Source organism: Gallinula chloropus, assembly GCF_964237585.1.
Source record: "Gallinula chloropus genome assembly, chromosome: 28".
Taxonomy (NCBI): domain Eukaryota; kingdom Metazoa; phylum Chordata; class Aves; order Gruiformes; family Rallidae; genus Gallinula; species Gallinula chloropus.
The window spans coordinates 387,170-403,418 of NC_140113.1; the positions used below are offsets into that span (position 1 = coordinate 387,170).

Genomic DNA, 16,249 nt, shown 5'->3' on the forward strand with positions numbered 1-16,249 from the left:
CAGAAAAGGAAAATTTAGATTCTTTCTAAATTATCTGAGCTTGAAGAGACCTTTTAGTCTCAGTAACACCCACCTGTCTGGTTGTTCCGGTGGGTAAAGCCGCACTCGTTTGAAAGGCGATGACAACCTGAAAGTCTAAGGACAAGGGGACAATATACCACTACAGCCATAGCAAGGACATTGTCCCTACTGCCTGGCTATAGTGCTGTAGAAAGGAACATCTACCACTCGTGGAGTTGTAGGCGCATCCTGTGATTCAGGCAAGGGAATTGGGGTCTCACCCCCACCAGCACCAGCCACTTTGTACTGCTCTGCTGCTTGACTGCGTGTTCACCTAACTGTGTTTTTGGAAACGCGCAGGCGCAGTTTTCCCCCTACATCCCCACAGAAAGTACTAGAAAGGGAAGGATCAAACTGTAACCGTCGCAGTCTAATCCTAAAATGATGGGTAACAATCAAAGTGGAGCCTCTAAGAAGAATCCCCTAGGGTGTGTGCTAGCCCACTGGAAGGAATTGGTGGGATCAGGAGGCACTGAAAATAAGAAAACAGTTATGAAATATTGTAATCAGTAGTGGCCTTGGGATAAATTAGAAGATGGGGCTCAATGGAACATTAGATTATAACACCTTATTACAATTGATGTTATTTCTAAGAAGAGAAGGAAAATGGGATGAAATTACATATCTGGATATGTTTTATACCCTCCAACACCATCCAGAGTGGCAAAGGGAGTGTGGATTAGTCCCACCACAAGATCCTATGGTACTAGCACTCGAGAGGGAGAATAAAAAACACAAAGGTAAACTGAGGGGGTGTTGCTCGACGTGCAGTATAGGGCAGAGGTGTACCAGACCCGATAAAATTTACCAGGTACCAGAACAGGATCTGAACGATAGTTTTAAGCCTCCCCCTCGGCTGCAGGAACAGGATGAGGACTCGGATGCAGCTTATACTTCTCAGCAAGTTAGAGAGTCTATTTTCCGCACGTCAATCTCACCTCTTTCTGGGGTGTAAACCTGACTCGCACGTTGTAGCGCTGTCCCGGAGTCAGGGTCCCGGCCGAGGGCAGCACCTGGAAGACACAGCGCTTGTTCTTCCACTGCTGGAGCAGCTTTTGTTTAATGTACAGTGGAAGATACTTGTCCACCTGGGCACAGGAAGGAACCTTGTGAGGTCTCTTTGGGCTGTGAAGACAGACCCTCAAGTTCCCACAGTGCTCTGAGACACCATCACGGCGCCAAGAGCACCCACATCCAGATCAGATGTGGCCACTACAGCCTAGAACTGGAGGGAAAACCTGTGGGCAGGGCAGGCAGACGGGCAGGCACCGTCCTTGGAGGAGGACGAATGGGTGAAGGTGGCAGAGAAGCGAAGCATCAGCTGCTCAACAAGTCCAGGTGAACCAGCCTTGCTCCATACCCTCCAATCTCCCTCCCACGAGCCGTCCCCATGCGGTGAGGCACCCACAGCGGCAGAAAAGGCACGAGAGGCACAGAAAACCCAACCGAGAAGTTACGTGTCCCGCGTCGTCTCTTCCTCCTTTTCACAATGGGCTCATTCACGGTGATGGAACAGGGGACCTGGAGTTGGTTGTTGAGCTGGATGGTTTCTTCCTGACTCTGTCCACACTGGACAGCAGCAAACTCCAGTCTGTCCCTGGACACGCAGACAGATGGCTCAGCCACACTGGCACGGAGGCAGATGGGAAATGTGGGGCCTTCTTCTGCCTAGTGAGGGGCAGAGCATCCAGCTGAAGGTCCAGGCAACATCTGCTGCTGCCCCCAACCTGACAGCTGCCTCAAAAGGCCGTGCTGGCACAAGGAGATGAGGAAGAATACACTACCTTGATGGGCAGGACAACATTCACTTCTCCCACCGGCAGGTTGGCACTCTGCGGGTCAAAGCGCACTTCAAAGGTCTCGGTCTCACAGAAGGGCAGGTTCTTCACGCAGCCCAGATCCACACTAAAACCTTGAATGGGTGAAAATAAAGCAGCTGAGATACACCAGCATCGTGAAATTGGTCACAAGTATCTTCAGACCATATGGGTGTCCACAGGACTGTCAGGCAGAAGGACCCTTTGTGTCTCCAGAGAAGACTGCCACTCCTTCTCTCTTGTCACCGCTCAAAGGGAAAGGAATTTCACAGCCTGAATTCAAGACCCGCAGGGTAAAACGGAAACCCATCAGCTGAGGAGCACCAGCAATTCCTTCACCAGGCCCCCAGGAAGGATGCGCAGATCTCTCCAAAGAACTTCCAGGGAAGATTCCCCTGTGCTGTGGTGCTGCTTGGAAGACAATTTAGAGGAGACACCTGACCACCCTTCAGACGCAGCAAGTCACCATCTGATGGTCCTCAAGGACCTGTTTTGAAAGCCTGTTTTGACCTCACAGGCTGTTGTCTCAATAGAGGCTAAAGCAGCACTGTGCCATTACGAACTCTAAACAAAGCACTTCCAAAGCACCAAGGGTCCCATCTGCTCCCAACACAAGCTCATGGAGCGCACAAAGACACTCAGGAGATGCTCCTGGTAGCCAAGAGCAGAAGATGCTGAGAGGTGACCAAGGTGATCAGCCCATGGAGCCCCCGCAATGAAGCGTCAGGGCAGCCCAGGTGGCTGGACACTGCGGGCCAGGAGAGTTCCGGCTGCAGAGCACCGAGCAGGGGGAGGAAGGAAGAGAAAACGATGCAAAAGAGCACTCAAAACCCTTCCCCGTGGCCCCAGCTCATCTGTCAGAGACAGGTCCTTCAAGCCCGCGGGAAGTCTCTCCAGCATGGGTTACCGGTGCCACACAGAGCCCGTCCGTCGGCGCAGAAGGACGCGGGGAGCTGCCCGGGGTTGGTGATCTTCACGACGTGCCTGTGGATGTCACCAAGAACGACGTGGCCAAAGTCCAGGATGTACTCGGGCAGCTCCACTCTGGAAGGAGAAGCAAGGAGAGTCCTTAAGGTGGAGGAGGATGCAAACAAAGCAGGTGCTTCTGTAGTCACTGCTGGAGAAACTCCAGCCCATGAAGCCCAAGGTCTGATCTTCTGCTAAGACGACTTTGGTACGTCACGGGGCACCCAGGTCCAAGCTTTTATCAGCTACTAACAGGTTCTTAGAATAAAATGAGTTTAAACAGACACTGGGCACAACTCCTCTGCTGTGAAAAGCCACTGGAAAAAAGTCCTCAGGCTGCTCACTGGTAGCACGTCCAAACTGTCAGGACCAACCCCCTTCTCAAGTCCCCAGCTATTCCCAGAGACAAGGAGCTCCCAGGAGCAGGGGCACACCACTGTGCGCTACCATCAGAGCACAGGGGCCCTACTAACTTGAGAAGCCTCCGACGAGCACACTGGTCAAAGGCAGCGTCCTCTGGGGAACCGGAGGAGAGAGCTTTCTGCTGCTCCAGGGCGTGCTGCTCCATCAGCATGTTCTCCATCTCCATCTGCAGCCCAACGTCCAGCTGAGGAAAACAAAGACAGTGGCTGGTTAGCAAAGGCAAGTTAATCCCACCCTGCTCTTGGTAAGAAGCAGGAAGAAGTCCTTCACTCTGAGGGTGGTGAGACCCTGGCACAGCTTGCCCAAGGAGGTGGTGGAGGCTTCATGCCTGAAGACGTTCAAGGATGAAGCTTTGAGCAACCTGATTTACTTAAAGGTGTCCCTACTCGCTGCAGGGGGTAGATGGCCTCTGGATGTCCCTGCCAATACAGTCTATGATGGGGTCCTTCTGTCCAGCTGCTCAGAATCTGCCAGGACCATATCTGAAGGGAGATGAACTCCAGCACCTTCGCCTGCTCAGCCACCCTTATGCAAGCTGATCTGACCAAACAAGTCAAGGACCTGCCAGAGCTCCAACTAGCTGCCTGTCCCCAGCTGCTGCCAGGGCAGCTCAGACAAAAGCTCTCTCCATGAGGGAACCACATCAGCGCTGACAGCTCTTGGAGACACATCTCAGTTGCTTGAGCACAGTCTTCAGGACCTCCCACTCGGGCACTCAGGAAGCTCAGGCACCCACGGGAAGGACTACTACCAGAGGAGCCCCATGTTTGTGGCCAGCCCAGGGGAGCCAGCTGCAAGGGGGACAAGTGACACAGGGAGAGGGTGGCCCCTGCCAAACAGGGCAGCAGCCGGTCTCACCACAGTGCCAGAGTCGTCCATGGGTGGCTCGCTGGCCGTGGCCTCCCCGACAACCACCGCGTCGTCTCTCTGGCTGCCTCCTCCAAGCTTTTCTTTTGCCTCTTTGAGGATGTGCTCATAGTTCTCATTTCCTGAAGGAAGAAAACAGCCACAAATAGAAGTGTGGGCGCAGCGGCGTCCCCGTTAAAGCTGGGAAGCTCCACACCCCCAGCGTTGGCCCTTCCCACAAACACATTCCTCCAGCAACGCATGGAAAGAGGATGCTGCTTTTCTTCTATGTTCTCTCCCACCCATCTTCCTCCACACAAGGGAGCATCTCATCCCCCCCACCCCTGCCCAAATCCCTGCCAGCCCACATTACAGCTTTCCCCAACACTGCTTTCTAGCTGTCCCCTTTATCCAGGCCACCAACAGATGACACTGGCCAGGATGGCTCTCTGGAGCAAAGCCCATGTGCTTCTAGAAAGCAACCAGAAGAACAACAGCCCTGAAACCTCCAGGCTTGGTGGAGGTGGGTGTGAGCTGCCCTATGAGCATGATGACACAGGGGGGCAGAAAAAGACCCCCAGGGGACCTCCCCGAGGAGCAGTCAGACAGTGCTCACCTTTGATTCTCCTCGGAAGGTCCAAATAAATCCTGGGAAAATTCCCCTCTCCTTTCAGCCTGATCTCTTCTGGCTCCAGGTGACCCACTTGGATCTGGAAGGTCCTGCAGAAGACTCCAGGCACTCCCGGCAGGTGATAGACAGTGAGCACTTGCTCTCTGCCAGGTCCAATGTAACCCTGGAGGTGTGGAAGAAGAGGAGGGGAATTCAACCAGAGGGCTTGGCGGAGGGGTGGCTCAGACCACCGGTAAGCTGAGATGAGAAGGCACCTTGCAGGTTCTCACACAACACATCGCCTTCCAGCTTCCCTGCACCCAAAAGCTCAAGTCTCCTACACCGGGCTGTGGTTTGTCCTCCTGCCAACACTGCCCACCCTCTGCCAGACCCAAGCAGCAAAGAAAAGCCCTTCTGCCAGCTGCTGTGGAGGAGGAGCGGCGTGCCCAAACTCTCAGCAGGGCCAGCAGCTCCTGTCACGGCACTGCAGTGGCTCCCAGGCTGGTGTCCAAGAGCCTGACCTCTTACTCATGAGCCCAACCAACAGCTCCTGCCTGGGTGGTTACACCAAGGGTACATGGCACGATCTAGACTCACAGTGACCTGCAAACTTACACCCCTGGAAAAGCAGAGGCAGAGGCTCGGACGAGCTCCAGGGATGAAGGGGTTCCCCACAAATCCCCTCCTCACTGGGCTCCTAGAGAAGAGCTGTCTGAGCTTGGAGTTGGGCTCATGCCAAGCAGGTTGAGAGCCAATACAAACAGGTGGCAACACTGCTCAGGGGACAGGGCACAGACACAGCTCTTCTCAGCTCACTGGGCTGGACCTTCAGCTCCCTGCTCGCCCCCCCACGCCGCAGGGAGAAGCTGCTGAGCAGGACACATCCTGCCTCTTGGTCCCCGGAGCCCCGGACTCCAGCTCCCAACACGGCATCTGCAAAAGCAAGTCCTGCCAAGCTGCTTGCACAGCAGCAACTGCCCAGGGCCAAGCAGAGCCGTGTCCTCTGGAGCAGTGACACCCCTGGAGACTGGCACGAGGACATATGAAAGCCATTTGGCCTCCTCTTCCCATTGCCAGGAGGGACACGGATAGGAATGCTGCTTCAGCTGAGGGATCCAGGCAGAACCCAGGCACTGGGACAGGGGATGCTACGAGCTGGAGAAGCGAGGGGCCGGCGCGAGTTCCGACACAGGAGCTGCGTGCCCAAGAGAGGGACTATTTATGTCCTTAGTGCTGACAGGAGGCAGGCAGGGACCTGGAGGAAGTCCTGTCCCACCACCCAACCCTGAGGGGAAGGAGATGCTCAGGAGACCTTGCACCATCCCGCTCCAGTGCCGCTACCAGCACAACTTCACCTGGTACAACTAGGACTCTGCTTGCCCAACCTTTTGTTCCTCCCCTATAACCCCCTCCTGGGCAGCCTGATGTGGAGCCAGCGTCAACCCCTCGTGCTACTCACGGTGCTGGGCAGGACCAGGGGCACGCCAGGCTGAGGACTGTCCGCGGTGGCCGTGCTGGGGCTCAGCACCACGTAGGTGAATCCCATCTTCCCGCTGTTCCGCAGGGTGACCTCTGATTTGGTGACTTCGGTAAACAGCTGGAGAGAAGACAGAGGGGCGGGAAACTGAGGACACACATCTGGATGTTGGCAATCTCCTCCTGCTGACACTGGGATGAGAGCCGATGGACACAACACAAGAGAGAGGCAGAGGAAGAGGAGGGACGGGCACCTGACTCTCCCAGGCCAACCTGAGGAACCCACGCAGGTATTTATGGCAGCGCGCAGAGGTGCAGCAACCACCACAAAAAGCTCAGTAATAAACAGATGACCACTGCTGGAAACATCTGGTCAGGCTGGATGAGGCTCTGAGCAACCTGACCTAGTGGAAGATGTCCCTGCTCAGTGAAGGTGGACAAGATGACCTCTAAGGTCCCTTCCAACCCAAACTGTTCTAGGATTTTAAGATACAAGTCCTCAGCACTTTAAGGCGTCATCTGACAGCCAGCTGAAACACAAAGGAGGACCATGGCTCCCACCAGGAAGCTTCTTCTGTTACCAGCCCCCTTGAGCTGGGGGTGCTCAGTGGTCTGGACAGCAACCCTTAACTAGTGCCAAGGACCTTCTTGGCCGAGCCCCTATTCAGTCTCTGATCCATCTCCAGTGAGCTTAGTTCCCTCGGACTTCCCCCGCTTCTCGGATTGATGGAGCCCTGGATGGAGCCCTGGATGGAGCAGAGCCTCTGCAAAGGCTTCAAGGAAATTCAGGACAGATCAAGGCAACCGCCCCATCCAGCATGGCCAGCCCACCGTGGTCTGGTCTATGGAGAGTACTGAAAGAGACCATCTCCTTGGACCCCAGGATCCGGGAGCGGATCTGCAGATGGATGTCTCAGGGCACAACTCCCTGGAGATCACCGCCTGCCCTGGGAGCCAGAGTTCGTTGAAGAGGAGGGATTCCCAGCTTCAGGAAGGGCAATGGAGATGACCATTAAAACCAGCTTGGACACAGGACCTGTCACCCCAAAGCTGCACCTCCAAGCCAAACAACCAAAGAAGCCAGTGAGAGTCCTGGACCTCGGTGGGCAGCCACCTGCCAGGGATGGTCTCAAGGATTCCTGCCAAGAGAAGCGCCTGGTACCTGCAGCCCGCAGTCCATCTCCGTGCTGTCCAGGAGGTAGTGGATGAGCGAGGCCTCCCCACGCAGCGCAACCTCATAGGTCGGGCCTCCCTCCACGCGGCACAGCGCCGTGACGCGGGCAATGATGTCTGCATGGCCAGAGAAGGTGACCCTGACCCGCTCGCTCTCGCCCGGCTGCAGCACGCCGTACAGCGGCAGGATGTGGAAAACCTGGAGGAAGGGGAAGAGACACTGAGACATCAGGTGTGGAAATGGGTGCAGGAGAGGAGGGAGCCACTGCTTGCAGCAAAGGACAGACATGGCTGGAGGGCCTCTTCCTCAAACCCAGTCTCATCCTGCAGCCACCCTGCCTAAAAGTGGAAAGACCATGGGGAAAATCTTCTCCCATACTCAGTAATGAATGCGTAAGCTGGGGGAGGCAACGCTGGTGGGAGGTGTAGAAAATCACCTACCTCTGTTTCCAGGGTGTCATCTGCATCTGGTGGCTGTGGGACAGAATCCCCCACCCCTGCCAGGGCTTCAAGTGGCTCCTCCACACTCCCATTCCCGAGGATGCTCTCTGAAGGTGCTGGGCACTCCAGCTGAGCTCCCTCCTCCTTTGGTGGTTTGGCTTTTGTGAAAGAATTTGGTGTTGGAGGAGTTAACCTGGAAAACAACAAAGCTTTGATGGTGGAGCTGCAGTGGGAAGGAGGGAGGGCAGCAGGAGCAGCTCCTTGGCAGGATCCGGCACCAAGGTGGGAGCTCAGCAGCTCCATAAGTGGGTCAGAGCAGGTCAGTGCTTGGGGACGATGCCGGTATAGCGGCGGTGCCGGCAGCCGGGTGCAAGGAGCAGCAGATGGGGACAGGGGTGAACACCTCACCGGGGTGGGGAGCGTGGCAGCAAAGGGAGACACACACGAACCCTGCAACAAGCCCAGACTGGAGGGCAAAGGGACAGAGCCAGGCAGCCATGGGCTGGTACAGACCCAGCAGCACCCTCCCAAAAGCACCTGCCACCCCAGACCGTGCCTTCCCCACCTGCAGAGCCACGGCAAGAAGTTCTGTGGCTCAGCCAGACACTGATGCAGAACATCTCCCCAAGAGTGACCCACAGCCGCGGGTCGGTACGAGCAAGCAGCGACGCTGGTGGCTTTCTCTACGTGTAACAAGGCAGGATGGAGCCAGAGCTGGAATGGAGCCGGGGCTGGGATGGGTTGGAGCCTCCAGCCTGCTGTGCCTCAACTGGACAGAGCCCAGCACTGCACGGGACACCCAGGTACCTCAGCTGCCTTCGGGCAGCCTGACTTCTTCTGGGTGAGAAGGGAGGTGCCTGTGCCAATGGGACACACACACCGGGAGCGCCTGGAGACTCTCCAGCCACACACCGGTCTGACCACCATTCTATCCATCTCACCGTCACCAGCCCTGACGGTTGATTCCCTCCATGTCAGACCCCCTTAGTTTCATCTGATAATTTACAATACCAACAGTGCTTAACGTGGACCAGAAAAATAGATCTGACATGCTGCCCTTCTGCCGGGCTCTTAATGAGCAATGTGAGGTGTTAATAGCTTGGAGACCGTCTTCATTTCCAGCTGTGCCACAAGGATCACATGGTGTCTCCTGAGGGACCCTGATTGAGCACATTACCGCTTAATTAACATGCAGAGCAGAAGAGGGAGCTGTCCTAAATGGCCACAGCGCTAACGAGCCAGCAAAGGGGCAATGCCAAACCCTTTGGAGGAGAGGATCCTGCCAGAAGGACACTCACGACCCTCAAGGCAACAGAGCTGGGTGACTCGGCATCTGCTGGAAGAACCAGCACCTGCGGGCTTGCGTCCAGCAAAGCCAATTGTTCTAGGACTCGGAAGAGCTGCCCCTCAATGGGTAACTTCGCTCCGTTTCCCGGGGCGGTATGGAAAAACCATTGGCTGCTGCAATTAAACTGCCCAGAGTCAACTTCTGACCTATGCAAGAGAGGCCACAGCGGGAAGAACCGCTCGAAAACGCCTTTAGAGATGCGCTACAGCACAACTGAGAGATTGCTCTTGGGCTTGGAAAGCACAGGCCAGCACTGGGTGGCCCTGGTGCCCAGGGACGTGGGGACAAGTCCTCCTACTGACACCTACTGCTGCACCCAAAGCCGCAGCAGAACCCGCCGGAACACACAACACACAACGAGCGCCGGAACACACACAACAGCCGCTGTGTGAATGCCATGGTCAGCAGAACACATGAGAACTCAGTTCAAGGTGGCGCTTGCCTCGAGCCATGGAAATCCCCACCTCAAGCTGTGGAGAAGCCCCACTCCCTGGGCACCTTCCCTGCCTGAAGCTGGGAGGTGCTTTTTCCACAAGGGAAAGTGAAAGGGATTTGTCGGATGCTACACAAACCATCTCAGGCTTTGCAAAGGACAAACGGGACAGCGGACGAAGAGCTTCAAGGAGAGGTGCACGTACCTCAGGTGGCTTGTGGAGTCGTCCACCAGGAACAGCCAGTGGTACTGGACGGGCAGCGGGCTGCAGTTGGTCATCTGAATGTGGCGCTCGTGTTCGGTGTCATTCAAGACGCAGCCAAAGTCCAAGGTTGTGGTCTGGATATGGAGATTTGGGAAGAAGACTTCTCCCCGAATGGTGACTTGCTCCTCATGAGGGTGCTCAGGAAACTGTATCTTCAGAGTTTTCCCTGCTTCCCAACTATTCCAACCCTCTTCAAAAGCAGGGTTAAACCCGATGGAGAGATTAAGTTCCTTCCCGGTCCCCAGCTTTATGGGCTGCAAGAAGATGACGAGTATTAACCACTGGTGTGATGAAGTTCCGAGCACAAAACGCCTCAGTGTTCAAAGTGCAACCCCAACGTGGGCTTCTTGCTTCAGCCTTCATTTTCTTTATAACGTGCCCCTGACCATGCAGCACAACGTTCTTCTCTGAGACTCTCAGGCTCACCCCCTTGTGCTCTACACCCATAATGGAAGAGGGAAATAAATCCTGGCGTGCCCTGACTCTAGAGGAACCCCTTTGTCTTCACACTCAACATGAGCCCTAGGGCACTGTGCCCTCAGCCTGGAGAGGGCTCATCACCTGCATGGCAACGGTGGCCGTGCTTCCAACATGTCTCTAGCAGAGCCCATGTCTGACACCTCCCACCGCCAGCAGCGCAGGTGACAAGCGCCTCGGCCTTCCCAAGGGCAGAGCTGCCCTCAAAGAGAGCAAGCAGCTCTTCAGGTCACCCAAGGAGGGCTTCCAAGAGACACCTTCACCTCACGGTTGGCCCACACCTAGGTTCCTGCTCCGAGTTGTCTTAGAGCCAGGAGGTATTTCCCCAATTGAGGTGGTATTTTCTCTGCTTTTCAAACCTGATGCTGTTCATGCCAACTGACTGCCAATTCAAAGGAATAACCACCTCTCCTGGAGGGCTTCCCAACGGAAACGCACCCCCACCCCCCTCCCTCTTCAAACCCCACCAGCGGGAAGGTCTGGGGCTGCTCACCTGGTCTGTCAGGGGCTGCTGGGACGCACTGCAGACCCAGAAGGGTTGCTCTACCATCAGGACGATGCTGAGCGGCAGGGAGGAGGTGTTTTTTAAAGAGAGAGGCTTGTACTGAAGGCTCAGGACATCGCTGGGTTGCTAAAGACAAGGGGAAAAAACAGGGAGGGGGGTGAGTCACCGCCCTTCGGTGAAGTTAAGCAGTCCCACCTCTAAAAACACGGTCGCTTTGCTCACAGACCACCTCACGGGGGGTTTGGGGGGTGAGGAGGGCGTTTGGCATCGCTCGGCCACAGCGACCTGCTCTCCCGCCCCAGTCCCAACACAGGAGGATGGCTGTGAGAGGCCCATGCTGTTCTTGTGGGTCCCACACACCTGGCCATGGGCTCAGCAGCTCGATTCTGCCTCCAGCTCAACACAGGCAAAATAGAGCTGGAGAGATGGTCCCCAACCCCACAGGGGAGAAATAATGATCTCAGTGTTGATGGCAATAGCTTGGTCCTGCTCAAACCAATGGCAAAGCCCTGAGGACTTGGAGAAGATGTTTAACTTCCTTCCCTGAAGGCCATCACACCCCTCCGTGGGCTTTCAGTCCTCAGCCATGCTACTAAACACCAGGACCCAACCCAGAGACCTACCTTCTCCACCCGGAAAGACATTGCTCTGGGCGACACTTGCAGGGTGGGAGCAATGAACTCGCACGTGACAGCCACTTGCATTATCTTTCTCTTCCCAAACTGGTTCCCCACGATGGCATGACACACCAGCCGCTCCTTCACTACCTGTGGGCAAGAGTCACACGTCACCCACCAAGTGCCAGCAGGGAGCCCAGAAAACACCATGGAATTTGCAAGCCGTGGACACAGAAGGAATTTGATAGCCTGGATAAACCCATGCCATGGGATCTTGGCCATCAACCCTCCACAACTATTACACTGCCATAAAGCTACAGTCACTGGTCTCCTTGGTAGTCCTCTCTTCATGCTCCATCCTACTTATTCTGCTCTCCCAAAATCCTTAGTGCTACACCCCAACGTCCACAAAAGGCACCCACAAAGTCAGGTGGAACTGCAATAATCCCCCCCCTCCCGCAAACTGTTATCGCCACGATGTGCCCTGCTGCTCAGCATGATCATCATGCCGGAAAACATCATCTAGGTCCAAGCCGCTGCCATGGGCAGGGACACCCTCCCTAGACCAGGCAGGCCAAAGCCCCATCCAACCTGGCCTTGAACCCTGCCAGGGATCCAGGGGCTTACACAGCCTTGCTGGGTAACCCATTCCCTTGATTTCTCATGGTTCTACTTCCCCAGGTTCCTCCCCCTCCACTCTTCACAAGAATCACAAGAATCACAAGGTTGGAAGAGACCTCTGAAGATCATCGAGTCCAACCATTCCCATCCTATGCTAAACCATATCCCTAAGTACCTCATCTACCCTTTTTTTGAACACATCCAGGGATGGTGACTCAACCACCTCCCTGGGCAGCCTGTTGCAGGCCCTGACAACTCTTTCAGTAAAATATTTTTTTCTAATATCCAATCTAAACCTGCCCTGGCACAGCTTCATGTCATTTCCCCTTGTTCTATCTTCTGTCACCTGGCTGAAGAGACCATCGCACACCTCTCTACAACCTCCCTTCAGGTAGTTGTAGGTGGTGATAAGGTCTCCCCTCAGCCTCCTCTTCTCCAGGCTAAACATCCCCAGCTCCCTCAGCCGTTCCTCGTAGGATTTGCCCTCCAGCCCCTTCACCAGCCTGGTTGCCCTTCTCTGCACTCTTCCCCCTCTGGTACAGCTCCACAAGCCAACTCCTCCCGGGAGCCTACAGCCTTCACAACTCTTGGGTTCTACGTGCACCGCAGGGAGTTGGGCTTCTGACCAACCTCAAGAGTACCAACTTCTCAAGACCCAAAGCTACATCTGCTCCCCATGCTCTTGCCTCACAGGTGCCCTTCACAGGGCTTCCCAGTGCCCTTCTCAAGATTTCCAGGCAAGACACCCTCTCCAATGCCCTAAGCATTTTAGTTTCTTTCTTGGACCTTTTTCTCCACCTCAGCAAAACCTCGGGACTCACAACTGCACGGGGACAGTCCCACCACAACCAACTGAGCCGGGAATCACATCTTGGAGCCTCCGCCGAGGCAACCCTTTCAAAACACCTTTCAAAACACAGCAGGAGCTTCATGCAGATTTATTCCACCTTCGCCTAAACATCTGTGCCCAGTGGGCCTGGAGCGAGGGAATGCGCCCCAGGCTTAGCTGGCAGCTCCTCTGCAGAGCTTCCCCTGGAAAGAAGGGGCCAGGAAGAAGACGACACAGTGATCCCGCTGAGCTACCCCCGCTCTGAGCTGCCATCCAAGGGTGCTGCCGGACCTGACCGCCCTTGGGACACGGGGCCGGCCAAGAGCCTGGGGTGAGCTGTTCTGGGAATACTGATACAAGTGGAACTGTCAATTCTAATGATCCCTGGGAGCAGCTTCCCCCATGGAGAACATCACTCCCACCATTCTGGCTGCTGCGCTGGGCTCGTTTTTCTCCTCCAGGACTGGGCTCTAAGCAAGCCCTCTGCCCATGTTTGTCTGTAGAGGGAAAAAAACGCTGCTCCCAGACGCTCCCCTCCCTTCCCAGGGCCTTTGTTTTACTCCCTGCTTCCCCCAGAGAAATTACCTCGCGGTTTCTCAATCCACTCCCTGCCTTTGCTCCTAGGCTAAGCCTAACTTATTTTCTCTGCCCTTCCTTCCCTGTAACCCACCGTTTGCCCCTGTTCCTTCAGCCCCTATTTTGGTATGGGCAAGTTGCCTTGATGGTAGCTATAGAAACACCCCAAAAAAACCCCTTGGGAACTGATGGTGGCCAGCAAGGAGTGCAACTGGTGCTGACATGGTCACTCGGGGCGTTGAGATATTTTCTTGAAAGCACTTGTTCATCTTCCCAGGGAGAAGTCAAGGGGCTGCAGGAGAAGCCCCAGTGGAGGTGATGCGATGGGGAAAGCTCAGCACCCGGGGGGGACCTCACCTGAGGAGTGCTGGAGGAGCCTTCCAGAGTCATCTCCACAGTCTGGCCTGGCATCAGCTCCACTGTCAGAGGTTGAATCTTAAACACGGGACTGGCAGGTCTGGAGGAACCTTTGCCCTTGGTTTGGATGGCAGGGAGACAATCACGACGGGGAGATGGGGGGGAACCTTCCATTCTCCAATAGAGCTGATGGATGCGTCGTCCTGCGTTTGTTATCTTGAAGCGGTAACAACAGGGACGTAGGCTAGAAGAGAAGCAGAGATGGAAAATGGCTCAGGAACTGCCTCTTCCCAGCACCCACCTGGCTTCAGTGCCCCGCTGGCCTTATCTGACCACTCACCCAGCAACAAATCCACCTCCAAAAACACTGACCCAGCTCAAAGTTACACCAAGAGCCAGACCCTGGTTGCCCCTAAGTTTATCAGCATCCAGCAGCCGGTCTGTTTGCGCAGACCAACCCACCCAACCTCAGGAGACTTCTCCTCCATTCAGGGCCGGTCCTGCAGCCACCATGGCTGCTCCGTGCTGTGGCAGCTGGCGGAAGAGACAGCAAGGAAAACAGGCAGGAGAAGGGAGGAAAGAGTATCTATATCTGATAGAGAGCAGCCTGGCAGGGGACAGGAGAGAGACAGCAAGCTCAGAGATGATACAGGGCAAAGACAAATTCTGCTGCTCCTCCCGGACTCCCTGGGGCAGAAGGGAAACCAAACAGTGCTGGTAACTTAGCCAAGGAGTTGCTAACAAGCTACTGCCAAGGTTCTCTCCCGCTGCCAGACGATACTCCACAGCCAGTGAAGAAGCCAGCAAGGCTACTGCAAAAGTACTGTGTACTGTGTTTCTACTTGTAATGTCACGTTTCCCTGCTGGAGGCTTCTGGAACCTGCTGTTTTCTTCCAAATCTTTACTCCATCAAGCCAGAAAATACATGGATTCTGACCCAGGGCAAGTCGGGAACCATTTCCCAACTGGTGTCTGGCTCAGTGGCTTTCTGAGGGAATCTAACAACTTGAAAACCGCCCAGAAAACATTTCTAAAGGAGTTCCTGGGGCTTCAGTGGCACCGAGCCAGAACTTGGAGTGCTGGAGGAGAACCGGCCCCAAGGATTTCAGCAGAACTCCTCCTTGCTGGGCCCACGGCAGAGCCCGGAGCAGAGAGATAACTTACCTGAAGTGGGGGCCCAAGTTGAGCTCCGGAGCAAGTGGTTTGTCCGTGACGATGGTGGTGCCAATGCCGAAAGCCCGGATCAGGACGTTGTAGCTGTGGCTGTTCTCTATGGACACAATCACCTTGTCCTTGAATTGTTCAATGTCATCCAAGTTTGCTATGACAGTCACAGCCACCTTGGTCTCGGGGGGGATCACTCCTTTACTGGGCTCAATCCTGCAGCGCGAGCGTTTGCCAGCCTGTAAGACACGGCAGACGCTAAGTGAGCACGGACACCACGGACCCTGCTCTCTTCTGGGGTGCAGGAGAAAGGACTAAAGACATGAGGGTAAATCCATAAAGGCTTCGTTTCCCTAAATCCAAGCGTCTGGAAACAGCAACTATGCTGGAGCTTGTATTGCACCCTCCTTTAACGGACCCACTTCTTTAACCCTGTTTTGCCCAGCCCAAGGGATGCTCATCCTCGGGAGAAGCTTTATTCCCCTCCAGCCTCCCCTTGGGAGAGCACACCAAGGCAAGCTGCATCTCTCCTGGCTTCCCCACAGACGGGTTTGCACAAAGGCTCAAGGCCAGGACTGCTCAAACCCCACTGCAGCAGCCACGCAGCCGGGGGATACGGCCGAGAGCCTGAAGGATAAACTCTGCCAAACGGGTTGAGCAAAATCCTGATGCCCAAAGTCTTCTTTCCCCAAGAGTTGGGCAGTGCTTCCCAACAGCCCCCCCAGGACTGAAGCACTCCGTTCCCACTGATCATCAGCCGCAGTGAGGTGCCCTGGCACTCTCTGCTTCGGGAAATCCAGCTCTGAATGTTTACAGAGGGGCAATGAAGAAACAAGCAGGAAGAAACCTGCCAGCTGTGCCCTGTGGGCACGGCCCCAGCTTCCTCTCTCTTCCTCTTGTTTATTCCAGATTGCCCTTTACAGATGGGGCGATCAGGGCACTGGACCCCCCAGTCCTTCTAAAGTCACATTCACAGGGAGCAAGCTGGCAGCAGAGCAATGGTCTCCATCACCAGGAGGAGCTTGAAACAGACGCAGAGAGAGCAGGGAGATGATCAGGAAACCCATGCTCCTTTCAGGAGAAAAAGGCTACGGGCTTCTCTTCATCTCAGAGCTCCAAATACACAGCTCAGAGCAAAACACCTCCCACAATGTAAAGCCAGAACTTGTGGAAAGGACCTGGCATCAATTTCTGCTCAACCATCCAGGAAAACTCCCTGCCTCCCTGAGGGGTCCCCCAGTGCTG

The 16,249-nt window shown here is 55.3% G+C and overlaps 1 protein-coding gene across 1 annotated transcript in view; it reads right to left on the reverse strand.

Moving 5' to 3' along the window:
- The window catches only part of LOC311201690 (hydrocephalus-inducing protein-like), a gene marked incomplete at its 5' end in the record, with an annotated part of 39,790 nt that overhangs the window by 188 nt on the left and 23,353 nt on the right, over positions 1-16,249 (reverse strand). The window contains 16 exons of the mRNA XM_084276119.1: positions 74-135; positions 999-1,148; positions 1,507-1,728; positions 1,845-1,972; positions 2,785-2,921; positions 3,317-3,450; positions 4,125-4,255; positions 4,729-4,906; positions 6,182-6,319; positions 7,361-7,570; positions 7,813-8,005; positions 9,799-10,112; positions 10,829-10,966; positions 11,464-11,607; positions 13,841-14,084; positions 15,005-15,243. Of these exons, the coding sequence (XP_084132245.1) occupies positions 74-135; positions 999-1,148; positions 1,507-1,728; positions 1,845-1,972; positions 2,785-2,921; positions 3,317-3,450; positions 4,125-4,255; positions 4,729-4,906; positions 6,182-6,319; positions 7,361-7,570; positions 7,813-8,005; positions 9,799-10,112; positions 10,829-10,966; positions 11,464-11,607; positions 13,841-14,084; positions 15,005-15,243 (2,762 nt within the window). The remainder of the gene's footprint in view (positions 1-73; positions 136-998; positions 1,149-1,506; positions 1,729-1,844; positions 1,973-2,784; positions 2,922-3,316; positions 3,451-4,124; positions 4,256-4,728; positions 4,907-6,181; positions 6,320-7,360; positions 7,571-7,812; positions 8,006-9,798; positions 10,113-10,828; positions 10,967-11,463; positions 11,608-13,840; positions 14,085-15,004; positions 15,244-16,249) is intronic.